At 37.4% G+C, this 25116-nt stretch overlaps 2 protein-coding genes across 8 annotated transcripts; one reads left to right on the forward strand and one right to left on the reverse strand.

The window, feature by feature from the left end:
- Positions 1-2208: 2208 nt before the first annotated feature.
- Positions 2209-8350, forward strand: LOC133863751 (OVARIAN TUMOR DOMAIN-containing deubiquitinating enzyme 1). Its single transcript, XM_062299833.1, has 10 exons — positions 2209-2414; positions 3129-3411; positions 3817-3882; positions 3966-4049; positions 4183-4305; positions 6216-6268; positions 6423-6472; positions 6546-6646; positions 7100-7381; positions 8008-8350. The coding sequence occupies exons 2-9, from the start codon at positions 3244-3246 to the stop codon at positions 7361-7363; spliced, it is 909 nt and encodes a 302-aa protein (XP_062155817.1). The 5' UTR covers positions 2209-2414; positions 3129-3243; the 3' UTR covers positions 7364-7381; positions 8008-8350.
- Positions 8351-9027: 677 nt separating this feature from the next.
- LOC133863761 (protein MEI2-like 4) lies at positions 9028-19204 on the reverse strand. Of its 7 annotated transcripts, XM_062299854.1 has the most exons (16): positions 18810-19204; positions 18553-18640; positions 17969-18074; positions 17716-17761; positions 14699-14986; positions 14060-14493; positions 13793-13951; positions 13466-13582; positions 13226-13377; positions 12760-12857; positions 12257-12667; positions 11025-11676; positions 10179-10263; positions 9976-10044; positions 9720-9899; positions 9028-9498 (listed from the first exon to the last, which is right to left on the reverse strand). In XM_062299854.1, exons 3-16 carry the CDS (start codon positions 18047-18049, stop codon positions 9343-9345), a joined length of 2928 nt encoding a protein of 975 aa, XP_062155838.1. In that variant the 5' UTR covers positions 18050-18074; positions 18553-18640; positions 18810-19204; the 3' UTR covers positions 9028-9342. The 7 variants fall into 7 exon arrangements, with proteins under 7 accessions (XP_062155838.1, XP_062155863.1, XP_062155848.1 ...); XM_062299879.1 differs by lacking the exon at positions 17969-18074 and having other exon boundaries at positions 18810-19203; XM_062299864.1 differs by having other exon boundaries at positions 18553-18918.
- Between the last annotated feature and the right edge of the window lie 5912 nt (positions 19205-25116).

The following is a 25116-nucleotide window of genomic DNA, read 5'->3' on the forward strand; positions in this document are numbered from 1 at the left end:
ATTACTGGCTTTCGTAAATTTTGAGCATTTGGTTGATTCCTAAGATTATGAAGATTTTGGACATTTGGTTTCTGAACGTTATTATCACAAGTCACAAGTCATACATTTCCTTTCCTTTCATGATTTTTTTTCTTTGAATCAATGGTGGTTTTTCGGTTGAGGTGGGTTCTCTATGGGGATTTTCTGACTGGATTTTTGGTGATGTAGTGGGTCCGATGTTGGTAGGATTGTAGCGGCTGTTTGGGTTTCTGGAATTTTTATTTGATTTATATATTTTTTTTGTGGTGGCCATGCCTTATTTGGAGCTGGAGGTAGACTAATTTTTTGTGGTGATTATGACTTATTTGGAGCTGGAGATAGATTAGTTTTTGGTGCTGGGGGTGGCAATGCAGCAGAAAGACAAGTTGAGGTGATAGCACGAAAGGGGCAGTTGGAGGGACTGAAGTTTATTTGCAGTTGCCGCAGGTGTTTGGTTAAAAAAAATTAATTAGTTTGCTTTGGTTATATCTGGGCCATTGAATATTTTACACTATCTAGCTAAGTCATTAAATATTTCTACATGCTGTAGTTTTTAACTACAGCAAGCCAGATTGGTCCGTTTGGATGTTGAATCTAGGACCAGCAAAATGGGTACCCGACACGACTCGTTTAAGCTAGACCCAGACATGACCCGTTTATGTTAACGGGTCGGGGCTCCAGACACGACATGGCTATTTCAAGGGCCACCCGACACGATCCATAAAACCCGTTTAACATAACGGGTAATATCGGGTCGGCACGACCCGTTTAACCCTTTTTTTTTAAAAAAAAATAATAAAAAAAATTAGGATTCAGTGAATGCTTGTGAAACAATTAATTCTTGGTGTCCTGCGGCTGATCTCGAAAAGTATTCACTGAATGGTGGATTGCATCCTTCAACAAAGGTTGCCGAGAAACAGAGCAAAAAATCCTATGTTATGTGCAAGGTTCATGGAGTCTTGCTGCCAATTCTAGCATAATGGGTCGTATGGGTCGACACGACCCGTTTATAAGACAAAAACTATGATCAAGAATCATCAAGTAACATAACCAAAATTAAACACTCTTCCAACTTCCAAGTACTAAAACCAAAGAGAAAAGAAAGTAAAAACAATGAAACTAGATGAGATTGAAGATGACCGAGAGTTTTTCCTTATTGTTTCAGCTCATCTATTAATTAGTAATTACAAAGCATTTACACTAACAAGTAAGTGAAGTTTGAACACATACCGCACGCCCTTGGTGGACTCGCCGGCGCAGGCGTCTCTGCCAAGCCTTCCAAAACCCTAACCCCGATCTGGATCTCCGGCAAAAACCCCCCAATTGGTTTGCAGAGATCATCATATTGCAGCAAAGAGAACCCTATGCCTGCTTCTCGCGCCCGAGACCCAGCCCAGAAACCCGTGATCCGGCCAGTGCCTCGTGTTGACAAGGCCGCCGCCTCCACCGCGGCGGTGGATCTCGAGAACGACAGTAGCACACGAGTCCGGTAGTCCACGTCGTCGGCGCCGAGAGGTAGGTGGGTGCAACCGTGCGAATAGAGTTTTCTCGGATCGGAGGGTTTCGGTGGGTGCAACCGTGCGAGTGGTGGGGGTAAAGGGATTGGAGAGTGGAAACTGGAAAGCAGATGAAAGGGTTTAGGGATTCCGGTGTGAAAGGGAGTGACCTGTGAAGGCACTGAAGGGAAGTCGAATGGGGTTAGGGGCCTTAGGGCTTTTAGGGATCGTATAAAAGGAGTGGGACATCTAATCAGACTAATCCCATTTCTTCTTCTTTTTCTTCTTCTTTTTTTTAAATTTTTTTTTTTAATAAAATATAATAATAATAATAATAATTTTAAAAAAAAAGGTAATCGTGTCTGGCGGGTCACCCGTGACACGACCCGTTTAATTGAGATAAATGGGTAGATCTGTTTATGACCAAAACCCGTTTAAGGTAGACCTAAACCCGCTAATTTCGTGTCGGGTTGTCGTGTCTTGTCAAAATTGCCAGCCCTAGTTGAATCCGAATATTATTCAAATTTACTATATGAATTACGAGATTTGACTTTATGAGATATCACGTGTCATCGCGGTATGTTTTTTGGAAGGACTTTTTTTTTGTTTTTTTTTTTTAATCTCACGTGAAAAGGTGATAAGCTTAAAAAAGAAGTAAAAAGCCCAAGTACAAATAGGCAGCCCAGGTCACAAGTGAAATCGTAGAAAAAAGACGGTTTATTTTTCTGAGTAGTCAATCAAACTCGAACAAAATCGAGGCGCTCCTCCGACAGTCCGAGTCCTGGGAGATCATCGGCCTGAGAGGGCCAGAGAGCGTTTCGAATTGGATCCTTAGGCGTAAACCAAGAACTCTCGGAGATCACCTTTAATCACAACTCCGACTTCGATATTCGAAATTAGGTATTATGCTTACACATTGTCTTTCCAGTGTCTAAATTGTATTTTGATTTTAGGTCACGAACCTGAGGGTTTTACTGCTACAGATTGAGAAAATGATTTGAAGAATTGATGAAAGATGAAAATTTGCATATCTGATGGCTAATTTATACTTACATATAGTTAAAGGGTTAGAGTTACAGGATCTATCAGTTTATACATACAGATACGTTTGATTGTGAAGGAGTTAAATATTCAGCAAGATTGGAGAGGCGGTACTTGAAATCTCGATGCCTATCTTTTCTTTTCTTTTTTTAATCTTCTTCTCTCTCTTTTTTTTTTTTTCTTTTTTTTTTTTAAAAAAAAAATTAGGAATATAAAAAAAGAATATAATTTGTCAGTTCTATGCGGTTGTTCTTTAATTGGAAGAACGGGCCTTTGTATATTACCGTGGAGAAATGCTAGACGTCATATCTATGTCCCTCTAAAAATGAGTTGGCTTTTAAAATTACCGTTGGGCTTGTAATTGATGAAAATTGAATTTTGATCACATGATAATTTTAAAAGTCATCTCATTTTTAGAGGGACACAAGAGGGACATGGGTATGACATTTAGAACTACTCATTACCTTGTGATTGATCAGCGTGAAACATGTTGTTGTGCTAGTTAAATCGGATTATACGATGACATTTATGCATGTTCATGAGCTTTTGCGCTAAGAGTATTATCCCTGGCAGGTAGTTACTAAGCATATTGCTGATACTTGTAAAGGAAGTGCGCATATAAGTAATCAATAATCCAATTTGGAGGATATTGGGCGTGAAGAGTTTTCTTATTTGCGCTAAAGAGACAATGCAGAATCAGGAAGGGCCCCAACCAGATGGGGAAACGGAGGCCGCAACATCCATTCCAACATCTGAGTTGGATGACTGGGCAAATTTTGGGGATGATGATATTATGCACCAGCAAACTGCAATCCGGGCCGAGGAAGCGGAGAAAACCCTATTTGTAGGTGACAAGGTAAGAGCAACTATAACCTTTTGAAGTTCTTGCATTTGACGAAAATGCTTTTGGTTGCTTCATTTTCATAATTTAGATTTAGTTTAGTCTGCTATAAGTGCTATAATTGAATAATTACACAGACTTTTTTCTCTTTCCTTTTTACTTTATATCACTGGTGTATTAGCATATCTTGATCTTTTCTCGTCAATGCTTGTTTTACCTTACCTATACTGGGTATTCAAATGTTGTTTGTGCGTGCCCTGTAGTTTACGTTCTTCTTCCGTATTTTTTTTTTTCAATGCAAATTGCTGTTGCTTTTATAGATTCTGACTGGCTTCACTATCATGAGTTGAGGGTAAGGCATCTCCTTCTTGTTCTGATTTCTATGCAATATTAATAAATTTATTGGTGATGGAACAACAGGAACCTCTGTCTACACTGGCAGCTGAATATCAATCAGGGAGCCCTATCTTGTTGGAAAAAATAAAGGTTCTTTTTGTTGTGTGTGTTCTGCATTTCTTTCTGTAATTAGTATTATCCTTGTAAATTTATTACTATTTCTCTTAATGCAGGTGCTTGATGAAAAATATGCTGCCATTCGGCGAACAAGAGGGGATGGAAACTGCTTCTTTCGAAGCTTTATGTTTTCATACCTTGTATGTCCTAACGTGCATCTTATGAACTCATTTTATTCCTATACTCTGGTGTTTACCACTGATATTATTGCGGGGAAGTAAGTGTTGCAGTAATTTTAGCTACTAAAAAATAATTTCTGTGCTGCATAAATAGGAGCATATTTTGGAATCACAAGACCGAGAAAAAGTTGATCGTGTCAAAGCCAATGTTGAGCAATGCAGAAAAACACTCCAGAGCTTGGGTTATGCAGACTTCACTTTTGAGGATTTTTTTACGGTAAACATATTATTCTGTTTTTTTTTTTTAACTCAATATATAATAGACATTTACTTCTGTTTCTCTGTATAATCTTTATATTCGCATGTGTTTGGCGCATTCCTTCAACTATAAATATTATTCAACATTTTTCAAATGAGATAAATGACTTATAATTGAAAGTCTCTGGTGATATGTTCTAGTTTAACAATGCGTGGTTTTTTTAGTCATTGCTCTTTCTATGTTCTCATCTTGAACTTAGATTGGTTCATGACATGAATAAGTTGGCTTGATGAAAATTGACTGAAGTGCTCCTTCTGGATGTTCTTTCTAGCATTCGGCTTTTTGTAGAAGTAGGTTATTTATGTTCACAAATGTTGGGACTTACATTGGTGACCGCAAATTTGGACTGGACTCTTGTCTTTGAAGTTTCCATGTATGCTTTTGAACAAATTGTGTTGCCAGATAATATTTGATGCAGGGGAACCATTAATTATTCTTTTCAGATGTTAGAGTATTTTCCATAAGATATTAGAATAATAGAAAAAGACTAAAACTCCAACAACCCGATAGCTTAAGCTATTGGATAGTGGGAATTTATTCATTTAATTATTATCCTAACATGGGAGAATATATAGATTATAGACACACATTGCTGACGAACATATGATTATATTGCATTTTTATTCATAACCAAGTTGTAGGTCCATGGTTTTACATCTCTTCTTCACACACAGAATGTAGTAGTATTTACTGAATTGACACTGATGACTAGCTTAAATTGTGAACATCTTGATTCTTGAGTAATTCTATCACGGATTTCCACCAAACTTGATATTTGGATTCCTTAAAATATGGACAGAATATTGAATGTAATATTTCCTCAGTAAATACTGTATTGACACTGATGACTAGCCTAAATGGTGAACATCTTGATTTTTTTGTTTTTTTTTGATAACCGGGGATTTGCCCTGACTAGATCTCCGGGACACCGTGCAAAGCGCCCCCTCCATATTGTTTGGGTAAAGCTCGGGCTTTCGCCTCAGGCATGGCCTCAAAGAATTGTTTGCATTCAAGGGAAGTCGAACCTTGGACCTAATGCTTCATGAGGCACGAGGGTCAAGTAACTTACCACTCGAGCCAAACTCAATATTTGGATTCCTTAAAACATGGACAGGATATTGAATGTAATCTTTCCACATTGTTAAAATTTGACACTATCTTTTTGAAAGTAAACATTCTTAGCAATCACTTTTCATAGTTTCCCAATTCAACTAGAATAAGTAAAGAAATGAAACAAAGCTTTGGGACTTGTAGAATTAAAATCCATGTTTTCTTTCATAGACTTCGAGCATTGAGCAATTGTTTTGTTTTCAAATGGCTATTGTTTTTACATAGATGGCATACTTGGTTAAAAAACTGGATTACTTGGAATTCACCAAGTGATTGTATATGACGTTTATTATGTGGTCAGTATTGGGTCATGAAGCATTTTTCTTCTTCTAGTAAGTAGTAGTGATTTATGTAGAGAGCCTTGGGCAGACAATGACATAGACCTTTTGTATTTTTATCTTTCATGTATGAATAGGCTTTGGAAATGAATTAGTCAACATTGGTTTTGAAAAATATTGTTTATGGACTCCACGAACATAGACTGCTTGAGAACTTGGAATAGACCAAGTGCTTGGGACATTTATTGTGTGGACCATTATGTCATAAAATGTGGGCAAACATTGGCATAAACCTTTTCAATTTTAATTTTTTAGTGGAAATATTGTTGGTAGAATACATAGCCTGTTGTTTTTATCTTTTATAATGTTCTAGATTGTACAATGTTGACCAGACTGCGATTTTTTCAATTGGAAGTTTAATACTTACTTTTATTTAACACCTATGCTTTGTCTCTATTCTATGTGTTGAAAAAATTTCAGCTATTCCTTGAGCAGCTGGAAAGTGTTCTTCAAGGAAATGAAACTTCCATAAGGTGTTTATAAGTTGCTCTCCTTTACTTGGGCTATTTGTTCACAGTTGTTAATTGAAACTGTAATCTGACGCCAAATTGTTATGTTGTCTGCATTAGTTCAATTTAAATCATTCTTTCAGTATGTAAACTAAACATGATTTATTATTTGCTACAGTAAAGATGAGCTTTTACTTAGGAGTCGAGATCAGTCAATATCTGATTATGGTGAGTGACTTTAGACAGACAAATTCCTTGATTTAATTTGTCCCTTATTAACCTGACAAATTTTGTTGGATAGTTGTAATGTTTTTCAGATTTGTTACCTCTGGTGAAATACGAAAGCGCTCAGAATTTTTTGAACCTTTTATAATGGGACTAACAAATGCAAGTGTAGAGCAGGTTTGTTTAATATCTTAAAAACTTTATGGCATACTTATCAGCATTACATCGGCCTCCTTTCAAAGCATTATTATATTTTTGTTGCAAGTGGCTGGTGTAATTACCATTAGAAGTACCCCTACAAAATCAATGTCATTCTTATGGAGATGAGTAATTTATAACATCTTTTTTAGAGTAATTAAGTTACATCGGGGTGTTATGTTAATGATTATGATGTTTTTGGGCTTGAAATGCTAATATTGTTCTTTGTTGAGTTACTAATATGCCCCAACATGGTTACATCGGAAATAGATTGTTTCCCAGCAAGAATGGTTAGAACTTTTCATGGTTACAAGATTTAGATTGAAGGCCTACTATTTTAAGATCCGAAGCTTATTCTCTCTCTCTCCCTCTCTCTCTCTTTCTCTCTCTCTCTCTCTCTCTCTCTCTCATGTTGTTATCTGGTTTGTGTAGTTTTGCAAGTCATCAGTGGAACCAATGGGTGAAGAGAGCGACCATGTGCACATTACTGCCCTGTCAGATGCATTGGGTGTGCCAATCCGTGTTGTGTACCTTGATCGCAGCTCATGTGATAGTGGTGGTGTCAGTGTAAATCATCATGATTTTATTCCCGCTATTGGTGATCTTCCAAATGCTAGTGGCAGCTCTGGGACAGTTACTCCCTTTATTACCTTGTTATATCGCCCTGGTCACTACGATATTCTCTATCTGAAGTGAAGCTGATACATGGTTGTGGTAAGCTCTTGTCCTATCAGTATCTCTCTTTTGGGTCACAACAGTAGGGTACGCTTTATAGCTCTCCATAGGACGTGTAACCTAGGGTTTGTTTGGCAAAGACATGTACAGAACAGAGTAGTGGGGTTGTTAGTTTTGAAATTAGTAAAAAGTGATGATGTGATATAAAATAAAAAGAATTTGTATAAAAAAGTGAAAAAATTTTGTATTGTAGTGAATTTTTTTGTTTGGATAATAATAAAAAATTATTGATGTGATATAAAAAGTGAAAAAAAGTGAGAATGTTTTGATGTTTGATTAGTAGTGGAAAATATAAAAAAATGAAAAAAAAAGTACATGAACAGTGCTGTTCTATAATGTTGCTCGACAAACAAACCCCTAAACCTACTGAAGTGAAAGTGAAGCAGGTGAATTACTGAAATGCCTTTCAACAGAGAATGATGGCAGCATCCTCATGCCATGATGGTTGCCCATTTTCTGTGGGTAACAAAGTAGCAGTGGCAATGATTCTGGAATAATAAAATGTGTTGTTAGCGAATGAATCTTGCCATTTGTGAATTACACTTGGAATTTGGTCCCAAGGAGACGGTATTTATCTGAGTTTATGTTGGGTTGTGTATTTACAGGTGGTTTTTTGATGCCCTTGTCAGTGAACGAGGAGGCTCTCAGGCTAAATCTATGTTGACAGGACATCTGGTGCCGAAAGGTGAAGGCCAGGGCCCCCTATATTTAGCTCAATGCTGTAACTTGTTCTAAACTCCTCAAAAACTTGTGAGCTGTGTGACTGGAGACGATGGGTCAGAAACATGAGGTTCCTCAAAACTTTGGGACTTGTTGTAGCGTTCAGTTCTGAATTGCGTGAATTGTGTTTGAGCTCCTCATCTGGTATTTAATCGTCCGTATGGAATTGCATTCATTAAAAAAAAATTTCTGTTATTACTTTGAGTTAAACCCAAATTTTTTTGCCTATGGTTCGCTTGTTCTAAGGTTCACGTTTGTGCTTTAATTTTTTTTTTTTTTTTTTTTTTTTAAGTTGTATTGAGAATAGTTGCCTTCTCCGTATATTTTGTTCATAATTATGGTAGTTGACAAGGCTCACTCTGTCCCATGCGGTTGTAGGCCTTGTTAGATGTGCTGTGGTCATAAGAATTTTAATTAACTAATACGACGACTTGGGTGAATTATTGGAGGACTTTGGGGGTGGGGGTGTAGGAATTAGCGATGGCTAACCAGAGTAACGCTACTCGTTACTCTTATTTCATAGTTCATACCATGTTATTTGTGTGTTTTAATTGACTTTTTTTAAAAAGAAAAAAGAAAAAAGTGAATAATATGAAAAAACATCTCAAAGTATATTATATAAGTCAGTATGAAAATTGTATAATAAATGAGTGTGAAGAGAACAGTCACTTTATTATCAGTCATAAAGGAATGGACTCAGTATCTCATTTTTCATATACGAGACCATCTGCACGTGACAACAGCAGTTCGACCGATACTTCTTTCAGAGAAAGCACAACAAAATTAGTTTGACAAAACCTCCTTAACTATTATACCTCACGAATTACAGATGGGCAGGTCGGCAATCAATAAACAACAAAACCAGGGGAGAACAAAAGGGGGTGGGGGGAGAAGAGAGAGGGAAAGGCAATATCAAAACGCAGTGTAAGATCTCTTCATTGCTCAGAAACTTCTATACATATGCATGTCATTTTAATAACACTCTCAAGGCCATCCAAAATTTTGAAGCTCCAAGTGATGCTCCTTTTTCTTACAGTTTCAAAAATTGATAAGAAAAAACAAAAGAAAACTGGAAATATACTTGGCTTTGGTCAGGGATAAGATAAATTTTTTTCCCCTCGTCAGCCAGCTGGAGTATAGGTCACAAGTATTTGGGTCGGATAAGGTTTAGATTACTCAGTAAAGTAAAAGGTTAGTGCCCACAAAAATATGTTGCTTGCTTAGTCTAACTCCTTTGAACAATCTGACGATGGATCTCCAGTATGATCCTCCCCATTTCCCAATTTGGGTGGGCTTCCTTGATGGTTCTCCTCATGGGTGTTGGTCCGAGCTTTTCCAGATCTAGTACGAACATTAACCCCCATTGGGAAGGGCACCTGCAGATTAGAAAGCATGAGAACCCTTTCTTCTCTGTGCACTATTCTCTCTCTCTCTAGTAATAATAATTAAAATAACAATGGTAACATACTTGTATGCAAAATAGAAAGTGCACCATGAATTTGGCAGGCTGTTTAGGTTCTGAACATTTTCGAAAGCTTCAAAAATACATAATAACTACTTAAAATTTAAAGTGCATGTTTTGTTGCAATTTTCACACCTGATCACCAACATTGGGGCCATCGGTATTGAAGAGAATTGGTCGGCATCGCTTATCCTCATTCATCAAGCTTGAGTTTTGAAAATGTGCAATGAGAGCCGCTATACCTTGTATGCGAGCATATGCAAGTGATGCCACCTTTTCACTATTAAACTTCTCCCATTTCTTTCCATTAAATGCCTGTCCAAATTGGAATTTTCTTTTAGCTTTAGTCTTTGTATTTATCTTTTCACCTTAAAGCTTACGTATAACGAACCTGAAAGAATGGAATGATCAAGCTAGGTTCTTTCATGTTGATGAATGCATACCCCACATTACATTTATTCTGCAAAAAAATGTTTGAGGGCATAAAAAATACAGACAAGACCATGTACGATCACACAGCAAGTCCGGTTCTTACCATAACCCAAATTCTCATCCACAAAATTAAAGGGCATTTGTAAATAAGATTGCATTTACCTTAAAATCAATTGGAAGATAAATGAAATCATAAGTTCCTGGATGGCGTTCATCTATTGCAGCCATAAGCATCTTTGATGTATACCTACAATGATAACCATATAAATCCCAGTATTAAAAAGTGTCAAAAAAGGAAATACAGCTAACCATACTAACCAATGAGAAGGTTACTTCTATCTGAAGCAAGATTGGGAAAAATATGAATTACGTCCATTTTCTAGGACAAACTAGCATGGTAAAACTCTGTACTCCAATTCCTATCCCTTGAAATGCTTAAATGCAAAACACGAGAATTCCTCTAGCCAAATTAGATTGATTTATATGGTTTAAAACCGCCACATCAAGTGGGTCATGCAGTGACCTCTGTGCCAAATGGTATAAGACACCCAGAGACTGGGAGTTTGAAACTCCGTGAGGGTGCTATTGACACTAGTAGCGGCGGTGCCCAACCAGCAGTTGACTTCAGTACAGTTTGGGTATTGTTTGCTAAGGAAAAATAAAGATTCAAAGAAGACTCTATGCCAGTCAAAAGATGCAACCCATCAACTAAATACACACCAAGTTAATGTCTGCCACATGTCAAGCATCTTATACTGATGGAAAATGGGCAAATATTGGATTTGAGGCTTAAGCGCCTGCCAGGGCACTGACAGAGCACCTATCTTACTATTGCCCAATTGCTCTCACCTTGAGATAGAATTCAGAAATCCATGGATTATTTATGCACCTTGCGCACAACAGGTTAGTATCATATCAAATGATGTCAACCAGCTTAATTTTACTGGAAAGAAGTAATATCCAACTACTACAAATATGATTTCAATATTGAAGTGAGGAGCCTCTTACTTGTTGGGAATGTTCTTTATCATAAGTGTTGTTCGGTTGTCTTCCCCTCGCATTATTCGATCAATATCAAGTTCATACTGTTTCTTGTTGTCAACCTGACTAGAGCCGCCTTCATTTCTACGGCTTCTAGCACGTTCATTCGGAGGATCAAATGAATTCATCATGGGAATCATTTGGCCTCTGCCAGAAAATATCATGCACCTCTGATGATGGGATTGGAGTCCTATATTTTTTGGGGGAATGGGCAGGTCCATACAATTTCCACCAACATGAGGAAAGATGCTAGGAGAAACAAATTCCATTGCATGCAGTGAGTTATTAGAAATTCTCATGTTCCCAAGAGAACCAGGATGAAATCCAGAAGCCTCAGGGGATTCCCCTGCATAGGCATGTTGCCTATCCCAAATAGAAGGATTAACAGCAGGTGCTGATCCCACATGGTGGTTATTTATGGGTAAAACTGAATTCAGCATATTAGATGGTGCTCTAGGAAGTCCATGCAATTGCGGTGTGGGATGCGCTCCACAAAGTCCATTGACAAATGATGGTGAGTTTGGCCACATCATTCCTGGAGGCTGTGTGTGATAGGAGCTATTCCACGCATAATGATGTCCAGGAAGAGGACGGCTAAGATTACCAGCAGATCCGAAAACTGAGACACAGAAAAACCCATTAAATCAACATATCAGAAAATAAGAAACAAACCAAACTAATTATATGCCATTTTCCTTCTAAATGGAAAAGCAGTTCAGCCAAACTTTACATTCCAAATTGACACTACTTTACAAAGGTTCATTTGATTATGAAGCAAGTGATAGTGTATCAGATTGCTGCATCCAACACTATTACGTGGATATCACATGCAGCACCTGCTCGAATCACTAACCAAGTACAAGAAGGGGTTAGTGAGGTAATTTGACCTTCCCTAGTGCTGGAATCACATTGGATATTCACATGCAGAACATGCTTGACCATGGAACTAAGGGAACGACAAAGACTTATCCAGCCAATAAACTATATTGTAGACAACTGTTAAGGAACAAGGTAAGCCATTTTGACAAACCCAGTTTTCAGAGTGAAGTTGACCACAATTGTTTCTGGCTTTTGCTATTTCTTTTAATTTTTTTTTTTCCACCTTACCAAGAAAAGTTAGAATGGTTACGCAATTAGGAAACAGAAACAGAAAATGAAATCATTAAAAGAAAATGCGCCCAGTGATCCATGGCACTTACCAGCTTCATTGAGTTCAACTGAGTGCCCATTTGAGCTTACTCTGTGCAACTGCCGGTTATTGAATATTTCTGGTGGACTGGGATTGATATTTGCTGTCATGGTGCCCGGAGAATTCAAATGAACACCATTAGTTAAGCCATCATGATACTCAGGAAGTGAATGAGGATGGAAATTCGTAGTGCCTCGAATATCAAATTTCAGTTGTCCTGGTGAACGTCCAGAGTCAGCAAGGCCAGGCTGATTGCCAACTGATTCAACTCTCACAAGAGAGGGTAAGCTGTTAGGAACACTAGATGAGATCTCATGATGAAATGCAGCTTCCGTGGATGGACTATGAATTGCACAGTGTACCCCCAACATAGTTCCATGATCCATGCTACCAGATGTGATTGCCACATGTGGAACTGGGACTGTTAACAAGTATTTGTGAGACAACATAAATTTGCTTCTTAATCCAGAATTAATAGTTAAAAGACCAAAATTTTATTGGCAATAGGAATACCAGAGAAGCCAGTGGTTGAGTCAACAGGAGGGCTACTTTGTTGCAGATAAGGGCCACATTCATCATGCTCCAACTCTGGAGGGAATTGTTGTGTCAAACTGTAGCCACAAAGAAAACCAAAAGAAAGGCCAAAAAAAGAAGAGGAAAGTGAGTAATGGATCCAAAGAAAATAATAATGCAAAAGTCCTTTCAGCAGAAATAAAAGCACAGTACTCTGTCCAATTTTAGAAACATAGTCAAGTAAAAAGCATAAATCTTAATTATAAACACAAATATTAATGCATATATCCTGCAACCTTGTGCTTAGAATAAGTGCTTATTCAATTCTTGCCCACCAAATGAGACAGCATCATGATTTTATCCTCACCTACACTACTATTCCACATAGGGCTAGGCTAAAGTAAAAGGAAAAATTGACAAAGAATATACAAAAAATAAAATCAGAATTATTGTGCTTAGAGAATACCACCGTCTTGATCCCCCTGGACGGCTTGGTTCAAGCTTAATCCGCTTCCCAGCAATATCACTCCTGTTTAATGCACGAAGAGCAGTCTCTGCAGCTCTGACATCATAAAATTCAATAAACTTGTGATGACTTCTGTGTGGGGTTTCACGAATCTGCAATATATGAACAAGAACTGACCATGTATTAGTACCCCCATTATACTTTTGTTAAGTCAATGGTAAAAACAGACAATGAATTTACCTCCTTGATTTCTCCATAGGTGCCAAAAATCTGACAAAGTTCTTCATTTGAAACAGAGGAATCAAGATTAAAAACCACAAGTGTACCCTGATTAATATCTTTTTCTGAAGGGTTGTCCTGATAGACGATAACCCACAAGGCAAGAAGTCAAGCAAAAATGAATACGCATAAATTGATGGAGCATGGAATGAACTACCTAATCACCAATGGATCTGTTGCAATATAATGATAATCCTAACATCATGCTGGCATACATACAACTATGATGATGGTAGATTGCGGAAAGCAACACCGTGCATAAACAAGACGAAAAATGCAGAAGCCCACCTTTGGAATCGAGTAATGTATGTCAAGCTTCCTACGTCTCAATGGTTTGTTCTGGAGTGCTTTCATCGCATTTCGGGCTGCTCTAATATCATAATAGGAGATCATAACAAAACCACGATGCTTGCAAGCTGTATAGAGAGTGCGAATATCTCCATATTGCTGCACATTCATGATATGAAATTAAAAGTCAACATTCTATAATAGTGCCCAACTGAAAACAACATGAAGCTCAAACTAAACCACCAACAAAAACAAAGGAAAACACACCTCAAAAAGGGTCTTCAATTCAGAGTCTTCAACATTGCTATTTATATTTCTGACAAACAATGTCCTAGAAGGGTGTTCACCATGTGGGTGTTCACCAGCTATTGAACCATTAGATGCCCCTGGCTGACCATTAGAAACTCCCCCGGGAAAGCCAGAATTATTTTGTCCAGCAGATGAACCATCATCTCCCAAATCCATTCCCCCGACACTGCTAAAAAGGTCCAACTCCTCCACATCATCCCCACCACTAGGTTGGACAATATAGTCAAGTCCGTCAGTCAGTCCAGAAAGCAAGTCATCATCATCAGGTAGGAGGTTTCCAATGGTTTGGGCCTCAATTTCTTCCAGGGATTCAAAGGGTTCCTCTTCCTCATAGTGGGAGGCAACAGTATCAACAGAATGGCCATATAGAGCATTGTTTGATGATAATCTCACTGCATCAAGAAAATTCATATGAAACTAAAGGGTATAAACTTGTGATTCAGCAACCACTATCCTAACAAAACCTACAGCCTAATATCAAACCTAGAAATCCATGAGGTTAGTTGTATGACACTGTTATAAATTCAGGCATACAAGCTGGCACCAGCACATAGCCATGTGCAAGTGTAGAAGCGATCAGGGGAAAAGGTTACTTACACTTCCTACTGAACAACTCCGACAATGAACTTGAGAAGAGACTACTCTCATACTGAGCATCCATGATGCTACCATTGTTGCCTTCTAAAGAATAAGATGCCGGCTGTACATTCAAAGTCAATGAATGACTGGACGCTCTCCCTGCTCCCACAGCAAGCCTATTTAAGCTTAACTTTACTTGCTGGTCTCGTATTAGAAAAGACTCGGGATGTTCCACAGACTTCACCATCTGACCTTCCACTGGTATAAGTTTCTCCATAGGTGATGAAGTAACTGAATTACTGCTGGCTGTTCATCACATTAGATCAGTTAAGGAATTAGTTGCAATTGCCTACAAGTTATATCAATAAAATTTGACATCCAAGCATATCCATATAGACATAAAATAACTCTCTTCACTAATGCTGATGAGACTCATTATTGAGGAGCCATGCAAAGAAGTTTAACACACTGATCTCCTCTTGGTCTAAATGCCACAATGTATCTAGTAATAGTAACAATGACGGAATACATTCACAAGAAAGCATATGAAATTTTTTTTCTAGACACCCATGCAATGGAATTCAAAGAGAGGGCATTGCCAAGAAAAGGAAAAGGCTATTATGAAATTAATGTAATTCACAAAGGAAAGTCGCATATTATTTTTTTTCAATAATTAACAAGCCTTCCAAGTTCCAAATGTAGACAAGTATGCTGTCATAAACTCAATCACAATCCCTATTACACTCAAGTGATTAGAATATATGCGAACAGCCTCAAAATATTGGAATTGCTAGTTTAAGCATAAGACCTTAAACAGATTGAGTTCATTGCAGAACTAGCAAGACTTGAATTTGAGCCAGTTACTTTAACATAAACTGAGTTGAAACCTGGATGTGACAGAATTCAAATAAACATATAAAACTTCAAATTTTATTTAAGTTTGAAAAGCTGAATAAATGATCTAAGTCTAAGAAAAAGAAATTAGTACTAGTTTTATCTGTGGAACAATAATATCTAATGCATAATAGTATCAGTGGAGCAATAATATGTAATGCATAATAGTTCATTCTACAGTCAATTTCATAAATATATTGTGCTTGGTTGAATTAGAAACTTAAAAAGGATAGAATTCCACTGAGCAGTTTGGGTTATGCTGATAATATATAATTAGTGTTCTGAGCAGGGAAATCATATGAGTGCCACATTATCTTATGTTTACACTCAAGAGAACAACATATGACTTCACTGCTGAGAACAACATATGACTGACTTCACCAGTCAGAACAACATATGCTAGCTCCAATACACTGATGCGACACCACATGGAGTCATGCATCAGCAAGAATTACAGTAAACAGAAATGAGTATAAATTTTCAAGAAAAGTACAGAGATAAACTCTAATTTTCTTTCCATTTTTCACATCTATTAGAGTTGGAAAATGCTTACTCTTCAGTAGTGTGTGCATCTTTTATCAAGTCTACCTCATAATGCAGAAATGCTGTCAACTCTATTGTCCTATTTTGCGAATTCTCAATCATATAGTACTTGGTATCCACATCTATTCACAATGACATAGGCCTAAACTCACCTTTTACATCGAATAAATTGTGAAAGCAAATTTTCTAATTTAGAAAAAAATTTAACTACCATGGAAAAGAATTTTTTTTAATTTTTTTTTATAAGTAACAATGCAACTTTATTAAAGAAGCGTAAGGCACCCCTACGTATACAAGCTATATACAATATAGCTCTTACAAACTCAAAACCCAAAAACAGCAAAACGACCTGTCAAACCCTCCCAGCCAGAAAGCACCCACAACACCCAAAACCCACATGAAACCCAAAACTCAAAAAACAATTGAAGCCCCCGTCAAACACTCAAACCTGCCCCAAAAGCACCCCAACCCAACAAACCCCCCAAAACCCACCAGAAACCCCGAACAACCCTCCCAAAAAAAACCCCACAAACCCAAAACCTGAGCTGACGAAAGCCAAAATAAAAAGCACACCCCAAATACAAAGGAAAAGCCAGAGTGGAAAAGAAAATTATATGAAGGGTTTACTAAATGTGCAAATATTTTACAAATAAAGTCCTGCAGGGAATAAATCCCCCGCTTTGGGCAAATAATGCATTCCAAACAGCCAGCTTCTCAAGTATTAAATCCACAAAAGCACAGAACATTCCATTCAAAACTACAAATTCAATGTCAATTTACACTTAGCACCAATAATGGATATTGAAAGCATGTTGGTCATGCTTCCACATAAGTGTACTTAAGCAAGAAAAGCAACACCAGCTGAGAATTTAAGGAAATACACTTTGAAAGTAAAAGATTCATGCTTCCTTCACTTCCACTACCCCACCCACCCCCCAATACATGCATTGTGTTATAGTGCATGCCTCCGAAAGATGAAAAGTCATATTTGTGATATTTAAAATTCTTGCTTCTGAAATTGTTTCAAGAAATCAATATTACGAATGAGTAACCATTAAATAGATCATTACATAGGCCCTGTTTTCTCCAGATTTCAGACACTTCCTAGTCTAATATGTTTCTTATGAAAAATCTGCATGTTATGCACCTCTTACAACACTCACACCAGAAGACTGACAACAGCAAAGACAAAGACATGAAAAATCGGGATAAGGAACTATGACTTACCCACCCTTTCCTTCTTGAACCTACATAACAAATTCTAAATGGATGCAGAAATTTAGAGGGGAGCCAATTCATGCTTGCTGTGAGACAGAAAACAGTCAAGGTCTCTTGATTTGTTGAATACAGAAGAGGAGGGGACACAATTGGGACTATCTTGTATCTACCAGGATATAGTTTAATTGCAATTAGAAGCCTCTATAGTTCAAAAGCATTCTGACAGTTACATCTAAGACACGCTAAATCCAACAACAATTCAAATGGAGAAACTGTACATCCGTGCCAAGTACAGCAAACAAATCCACAAAAGATGCGCAAGTGTTCTCTTTATGGACCAAAACAGTAGGACCTTCATGTTCTAAATTAATGATACTCACCAAAGCCATCAGGGACGCTATCCGACTTCCAAAAACCAAGCTGTCTCTGCCAAGCATAGAAAATGGAAAGAAATAAGGACAATTGGACAAACAAACTCAACTTGAAGAACAAATAAAAGATCTCTGATTCCCAATTATGCGTTATATCCATACATGAAATCCTATTTAAACTACATTGAACCATGGATTCCAATAATAGAATATAAACCCAAGGCAGAATCAAAACATAAACGGGTAATCAGTAGCTCAGTACCTCATGAGGAAAACGCAAGTCATCGGAGAAGTACGAAGACGATGAGGACAAACCAGGTAGGTCCATTGTTTTAGATGGCATTGCAAAACCTAAGAGAAGTAAAACCCTTCCAAACAAAATAATGCCTTCAAAAGAAAAATTCCAGCTCCGATGCCGACAACATGCATACCTCTATTTGTAATTCAAAATTTTCCCTCCAACAGAAAAACCGAAAAAAAAAAAAAAAAAAAAAATCTGCATGGTAATCATATTGGTTCATCAATTCAGATATTCGGATACAGAAAAGTTACAAGGCAAATTATGAAAAGTAAAACCTACTAACTTGGATCAGCTTAAGATCTCGGGTATAACGCGTCAAATTATGACGAATAGAGAGAGAATCAATAATTAGCATTAATTATAAAAGTCTGAATATGCAACTAACTAATCACAGAATTCTTAATTATCTATAATAATTTCAAATCCGCGGGCATAATTTTCAGAAAAATCAAAAGCAATGATTACACGCATGAAATTATTAAAGAAAAGGATAAATGAAAAAAGAAAGAAAATCTCAAAATTCAGCAATTGATGGCAGAGTTTACCTCTGCAACTTCCCGCAAGCTCGAATCAAAATCTAACGGTTGAAATCCGAAGAGCGCCGATCAAAAGGATCAGAAAACAAGCTCGCACCTAAACGCATCAAATTGCGACGACAATTCAAAACCTCTATCAAATCGCAATTGGAGCGCAAAAAGCTAAGGACGAAGACGTATAAGTATAGACATAAGGGGAAGGGACATAGGCGAAGAAGATATTTAAAAACAAGGTGGGAATGGGAGAGAGAAATCGAATAAATTACGGCATAAGGCAAGGGGATTGAAGAAGGGGATCATCTAGGCATCTGTGCCGTGCAAGATCCTCCAAAGCTTTGATGCCTTTTTTCCCTGCATTGCACGTTAACTGCACCCCTCACCTCCCCCCCGCCCCCCCTTATTTTTCAATTTTTTTTTTTAATTATTATTCCATCATATTCTCTCTCACAAGCACAAGTTTTCTCTCTCTCCCTATCTCTCCTTCTACTCTCTTCATCTCCCCTAGAGTTTTCTGAACCTTCCGTCTCAATGAATGCAGTTTCCAGTGAGACTGTGAGTTTCTCCGGCGAGATTCCGAGCGCTCGCCACAGAGAGAGAGATTAGAATTTGGACCCTGTGGCGCTGTGGCAGAACGGAGATTAAAAAAAAAAAAAAAAAAAAAGGGGAGGGGCAGTCGCCGTCAACTGTTTAACGGCGTTAAGTCCGAATCCGTTGTATGGTCTCGGGAAAGGCAACGGGGAAGTCTCTCCTGTGTGTTTTGATATATATATATGAGAAATATCAAGCCACGCTGGCAGAGTCGAGCTGGTCAGTTGATTGGTTGTGATCTGGAAATGACTTTATTACCCTTGAGAGAAATGATTGAGTCATTGAAACGGTTATTACTTTTAGGTAAAACTGGCAAGGTGGTTTAGGTAATGGTCTATATCTAATCTAATTCGTCGGGACGAGAATAGTTCAGGGGTTTGGTACCGTTCGGGACTCTCTTTAATTAGTGGGGCCAGGGGCCTTGAGATACGTGCGGTGTTTAAATTGTTATTGTCATCACCGGGAAATTATCTGGTGGCCCGGAGAGGCAAATCACATTTCAGAATTGTGGTTGAGAAACAGTTTTTCAGATTTTTATTGCACACGCGTCAGAAACTAGGCGGGGTATAATGTTATCTGTACGGGTTAGGCCGGTTAATTTCCTTACCTGATTACTGGACAACAATCATTATCGATGTTACGTGGCCATTTTAGCCAAAGAGAAAACGATAGCCTTACGTTGAGATGCTGATAAAAAAACGTGAACTCTCGGTTTCGACTGACGCGTGGTCCTAATTAACGTTCAGCAACAGACATTACATATGCGGCACTTATTAAACACTCGCATTTTAATCTTGTTTGACAAATATAATTACAAAATAATAATAGGTTGTTAATTTTAAAATTAGTAAAAGGTAATAATGTGATATAAAGTAAAAAAAATTTGTATAAAAAAATTTATTTGAATAATAATAAAAAAATTATTTATATGATATAAAAAGTGAAAAAAAATAAAATGAATGTTTTGATGTTAATTGTTATTATAAAATATAGGGTAAAAAAAAAAAGTATATAAATAATAAAAATCACTAGTATGTTACGTTCATGTTATTGCCAAACAACACCTTTGTCCTTGGATAAGCAAGAGCAATCGATCGATGAAAGCTCAGATTGATATGCCAATTTTTCAGACTTGCCGTGTGAATTCGGAGTATGTCCAGCATTGATGATGCGAAATATACGGAAACAAGATGCAGAGCTTTTTTACCTTCCTAATAATTTCTTTTCTCGTATAAAGTTAGGTAATGTTTCGTTGTGTTATTGGTAGATCTAACATGGACTTCAAACAACTCTGAAACAAGCTAGGACGAGAGATTTTCAGATTTTGTTGCTTTTAATGATTATGTGCGATCCGAATGACTGATAGAGCTGAGATTTTAGTTCGTATGACTTGTGAGGTAAGATTAAAAGACATGGTTAAAAAAAAATTGATTAAAATCTTAATTTATAAAACTAATAAAATAAATAAATAATTCAACAAAATTTAGTTATCGTTCAAAACATATAAATGTACATTTGTAATTTAATTTTTCACGCTTAACGTTAATTTATTCAATTATTTATTCTCAACTAATTTTTTGAATTATTGCATGATTTTTTTTGTTATGTTTTGCAAGAAACGGTAATAATTCAATACAAAATTATGGATTATCGAAGTCTTTAGATTTATCATATCCGCAAAACGCTACTTCCCATAAAAAGGAAAATGAATCGAGAAAAACCTCAATTGAATTGGAACAATTAAAAACGATTAAAAAATAGAAATATGTTTCGTCATTTGAAGGGATGGATCTAACCGGTGGGTGAAGGGGCCAGCTACCCCCAAAAATCTCTTAAAAAATATATAAAAATAGGGTTTTTCACTTTATTAATGATGGACTAGAAAATGAACAAAATATTGTAACCCGATATTTCAAAAAAAAAAAAAAACTTTAGATATTATTGGATATAACTAGATTTCAACCATAAAATTTTCAGGTAATGGTCCGTTTGTTTCGGCGTAAAATGATTTCTAGAAAATAATTTTGGTATTTTTCGGTGTTTGGTAAGGGCGAAAATAATAGTCAACCGGAAAATGATTTCTGTTTGACAGAAAACCCTTAGTAAATTTCGGAAAATGATTTACGCTTTTAAAAAGCGTAAATCATTTTTCGAAGACGCTAGACGCATTCGACTCCTATTAAACGACACAGTCGACCTTCACTTCAAGCAGTCAACCATCACTGAAATCTTGCCAGTACTGAAATCCGACAGCGTCTGATCTATGTCGTCGGAATCCGGCCATCTCTGCCGGAATCCGGTCAGTCCGGATTCCGGCGACCGTATTCCAGCCATCTAGCCGGAACCTAGCCAGAACGGTCGGATCCTTGCCGACTAGCCGGGATCTGGCCAAAAGGACCGAATTTCGGCCTACAAGCCGGATTCCGGCGATTCTGGCAGATTCCGGCCAGTATGCCGGAGTCCGGCCACTTTCGCCAGAATCCAGCTAACCCAGATTTCGACGAAACTGTTCGGATTTCTGCTTTATCTGAATGGTGGAATCCGGTAAAAGTGGCCGGAATCCTGTCGGTCAGTGACGCAATCTCGTCTTCAGTAATTTTTATATTATTTTACATTAATATTTATATGTTTGGAATAACAATTGATTATAGGTTAATATGATTGAATAAAAACATTGAAAATTTTTTGTGATTTTCCGTATGCACCAAACATCGGAAAATGCTTTCAGCGAAAAATATTTTCTAGAAAAAATGACTTTCTTAAAATCATTTTACGACGGAAACCATTTTACGTCGAAACAAGCGGAGAATAAATTTAGTTTTTGAAAGATGATTTCCTACAATTTGGGCTCTCTAATTATGGGGAATTTCCATTCTTAGTTTTTGGCATTTTTGCACATTGCACGTGAAAAAGGTTGGAAGGTAGCCGAAAGCACTAGAATTGGTTTCCTAATTTTTTGTTACTGTTACACAACAACATATGAGGTGCCAAATAAATGTGTCTAGTTAATTATATTAATTAAACATGCTAAATCGTTTGATGTTGTTTAACATGCCTAAAAGAATATTTATTTAAAGAGAACGCACTTTCATTTCAACAAACTTTAATAACATAAGAGATATTTTCGTATAAGGTAACTAAATCATATGTTCTTACAAACTCAAATACTCATTTTATGTTCATCTCAACGACGAAAACAGGGAAAAATAACAAACCTGTGCCACTTCATTGTAAATAGATTCATTTTTTTTTTTGGTGAAAAAAATAAAGTATGTAATTAAATTTGTATATTAATTTATTTTTCAATTTACTGTTACGTAATAAAATTATCTATGTAAACTTTTATATTGAGATTGCTCTTGAATTACTTCTACATCATATGGTTCATAAACCTCAAATTTGTTTTCATAACTGGAGTCATGCAATATGTACCTTTTATTTTTTAGAAACTCCCTATTAATTTGTTCCACATAATTTTCATAAGAAGACATGCATATATAACCCACGCATGAGTTTTGAATCATCCTTTTCCTTTTTGACCAACATGGTGTGTCTATATATATATATATATGGGGGAGGATATATATATACCTTAAACGTTCCAATCTTAGTTTTAGTGAGCATCTTTGGCCTCGACTTTGTCTAAATCTGCAAAAGCAAAGCCCCACATGTCCCTTACCTGGCAATTGTATGCTTATTATATCATAATAATTCAGAGAAGGTAGATGATCGAGAACTTTTTTAGGCATTATATATGCATCTGTCGTTCCACATTTCAACATGGAAATTAATTATAAGGATGAAAAGGGGGGGGTGGGGACCGGTGATTAATGAAAGCTAAAAAGTGAAATGTAAATGGTATTTATATCACCCTTCCCAAGGAATCCTACAATAAATCTACCAAAGTTCTACAGGAGGAAACCGCTGAGGGGAAACAAAATTAAATGAACATAGGGGTTTTCTTTTCTTTTTTTTCTTTTTTTTTTTTTAAACGGAGTAACATGCGGTGCTAACCATAGATATTAAAAGCCCAAGGCATAGAAGATGAGAAATGAGAGACAGATCCCTCACACTCTAAGCCAGAAGGATCTGACTTAAAAACAGCTGCCTAGCAGAATCTCAAATCTCATTAGAATTACAATAAAGCCCCTTACTAAAAAAATTATAATAAAACTTGAACCACACATAGGCAAACTGTATATAGAAACATGAGAAAATACAACACAAAGGCAGAAAACCCTAAAAAAATCGCCGGCAATGAAGTAGGGCGGCAGCTTCACCGGAGTGACGGCGCGTGTAGGACACGCGCCGCATCCAGACGCACCCGGCAGAAGATCCGTCACCGGAGACCCCAGACGCCGCCAAGCATGGCCAAAAGGTGCGGAGCGTGGCCTACACGAGCAGACAGAAACACAAAGACGCCCTGGCGTGTGAGGGCCACGCGCCGAGCTCCGAGGACCTGCACGACCGCAGCTTCCGGCAACCAGGGCGGAACACGGCAGGGACCTCGGCTGGGTAGCGCGTGTCCACCAGAAGTCGACGGACATACGTAGATCTAGCTTCAAAAAATCCGAGAAAAACTAAGAAAGTCCGGCTAGAAACACACCGTCGATGACACTAAAACCGGCCTCACTCCACCTTAGACTTCTTAAGAAGAATTAACCTGCCAGAAACAGAAAGAAAAACAAGAATAAACAAAGCCACCATAGCCCAAAGAGCTAGAGGCAAGACACCCTCCATCGGTTCAACCGGGGGGAACAAAACTCTACAGTCCTAAAGACTGAGAGAAACAAAAAACAGCCGGGAGGAGGGAGGCACTCCCTCCCTGACAAAACGGCTCTAAAACGGGGAGGCTCTTTGGTTTTCTCTCTGGTGATTTTTTCTCTCTCCTGGGTTGGAGGGGGCTTGCATATTTATCCCTACTTAGGGGTTTTCTTTTTCTTGTCACGCAATAAAGTTCAATTTTAAAAAGTTTGCGACTCAATAAGCATGCGATTTATGCCAAAAGAATGAGGTACGTGCCTATGGCTATGAAAGCATAATATTATATAGCTTCGAAACAGATCATCTTTTATATGCTCTTTATTATTATGTCGAACAAATTAGTTTTGGCGTATCCTACAAAATTAAATTATAATCAATTTCTTATCTGTCAACATTATTCTTTACATGGTTCCCAATAAACCTAATTTCGTGCCAATTAATGCTTTATCACAAAGATGGGACGAGTACTTGGACACACCTGATCAATATCATGAACGTGTGTTTAATTATCGGGATCGGATGTTAAATAGGATAGCTTTGATACGTACACAAGGAGCCAAGCATCCTCCTCTAACAAACCCAGGATAAGGTTAGACGTCGTCTTTACTGCACCCCAAGAATGAACCCTTTGGAAACAGGCCTAGTCACCCCACATTTGGCTGACGACCCAAGTTGGCTCATTTTTTATAAGTCCTATAGATCGACCAAAATTAGCCGGGCTAACAGGGACGGGTGTACGAATGATAAAAAGAGGCCGTATCTACTATCTACAATATCTTAACTATTTGCTAAGATCGATCTCTTTATTTTCTAAGCTTAAATAACATGTACATAATAAATTGTGGGCTACAAATTAAATCAAATTAATTATTTCACGAACTCTTCATTTTAACCGATGAAGTGAAATAACGGCACTTTATGGTTGACATTCCTTTTGATTTCTATAGAGAATCTCTCTATTCACAATTTGGCATGCAATAAATTGAATCTTCTTACGAATCGCGTGAGAGTTCCATCGTCCGTTACAATATTTCACTGTTTAACTGCATGCAATGATGCAAGCTTTATTTTACGAGACACCCATTGAATCATAACTAGCTAGGAACTGCGGGTTTTGGCCAACCTGGTTTGAGACCGAGTAGCGAGTACGATTAGGTCTGGGAATTTACCAAACAGGCCCTTAAGCCAGAACAGTAAGAAAGCATTGTCTGCGCAGTGGGG

This window comes from Alnus glutinosa, chromosome 1, assembly GCF_958979055.1.
Source record: "Alnus glutinosa chromosome 1, dhAlnGlut1.1, whole genome shotgun sequence".
NCBI classification, from domain to species: domain Eukaryota; kingdom Viridiplantae; phylum Streptophyta; class Magnoliopsida; order Fagales; family Betulaceae; genus Alnus; species Alnus glutinosa.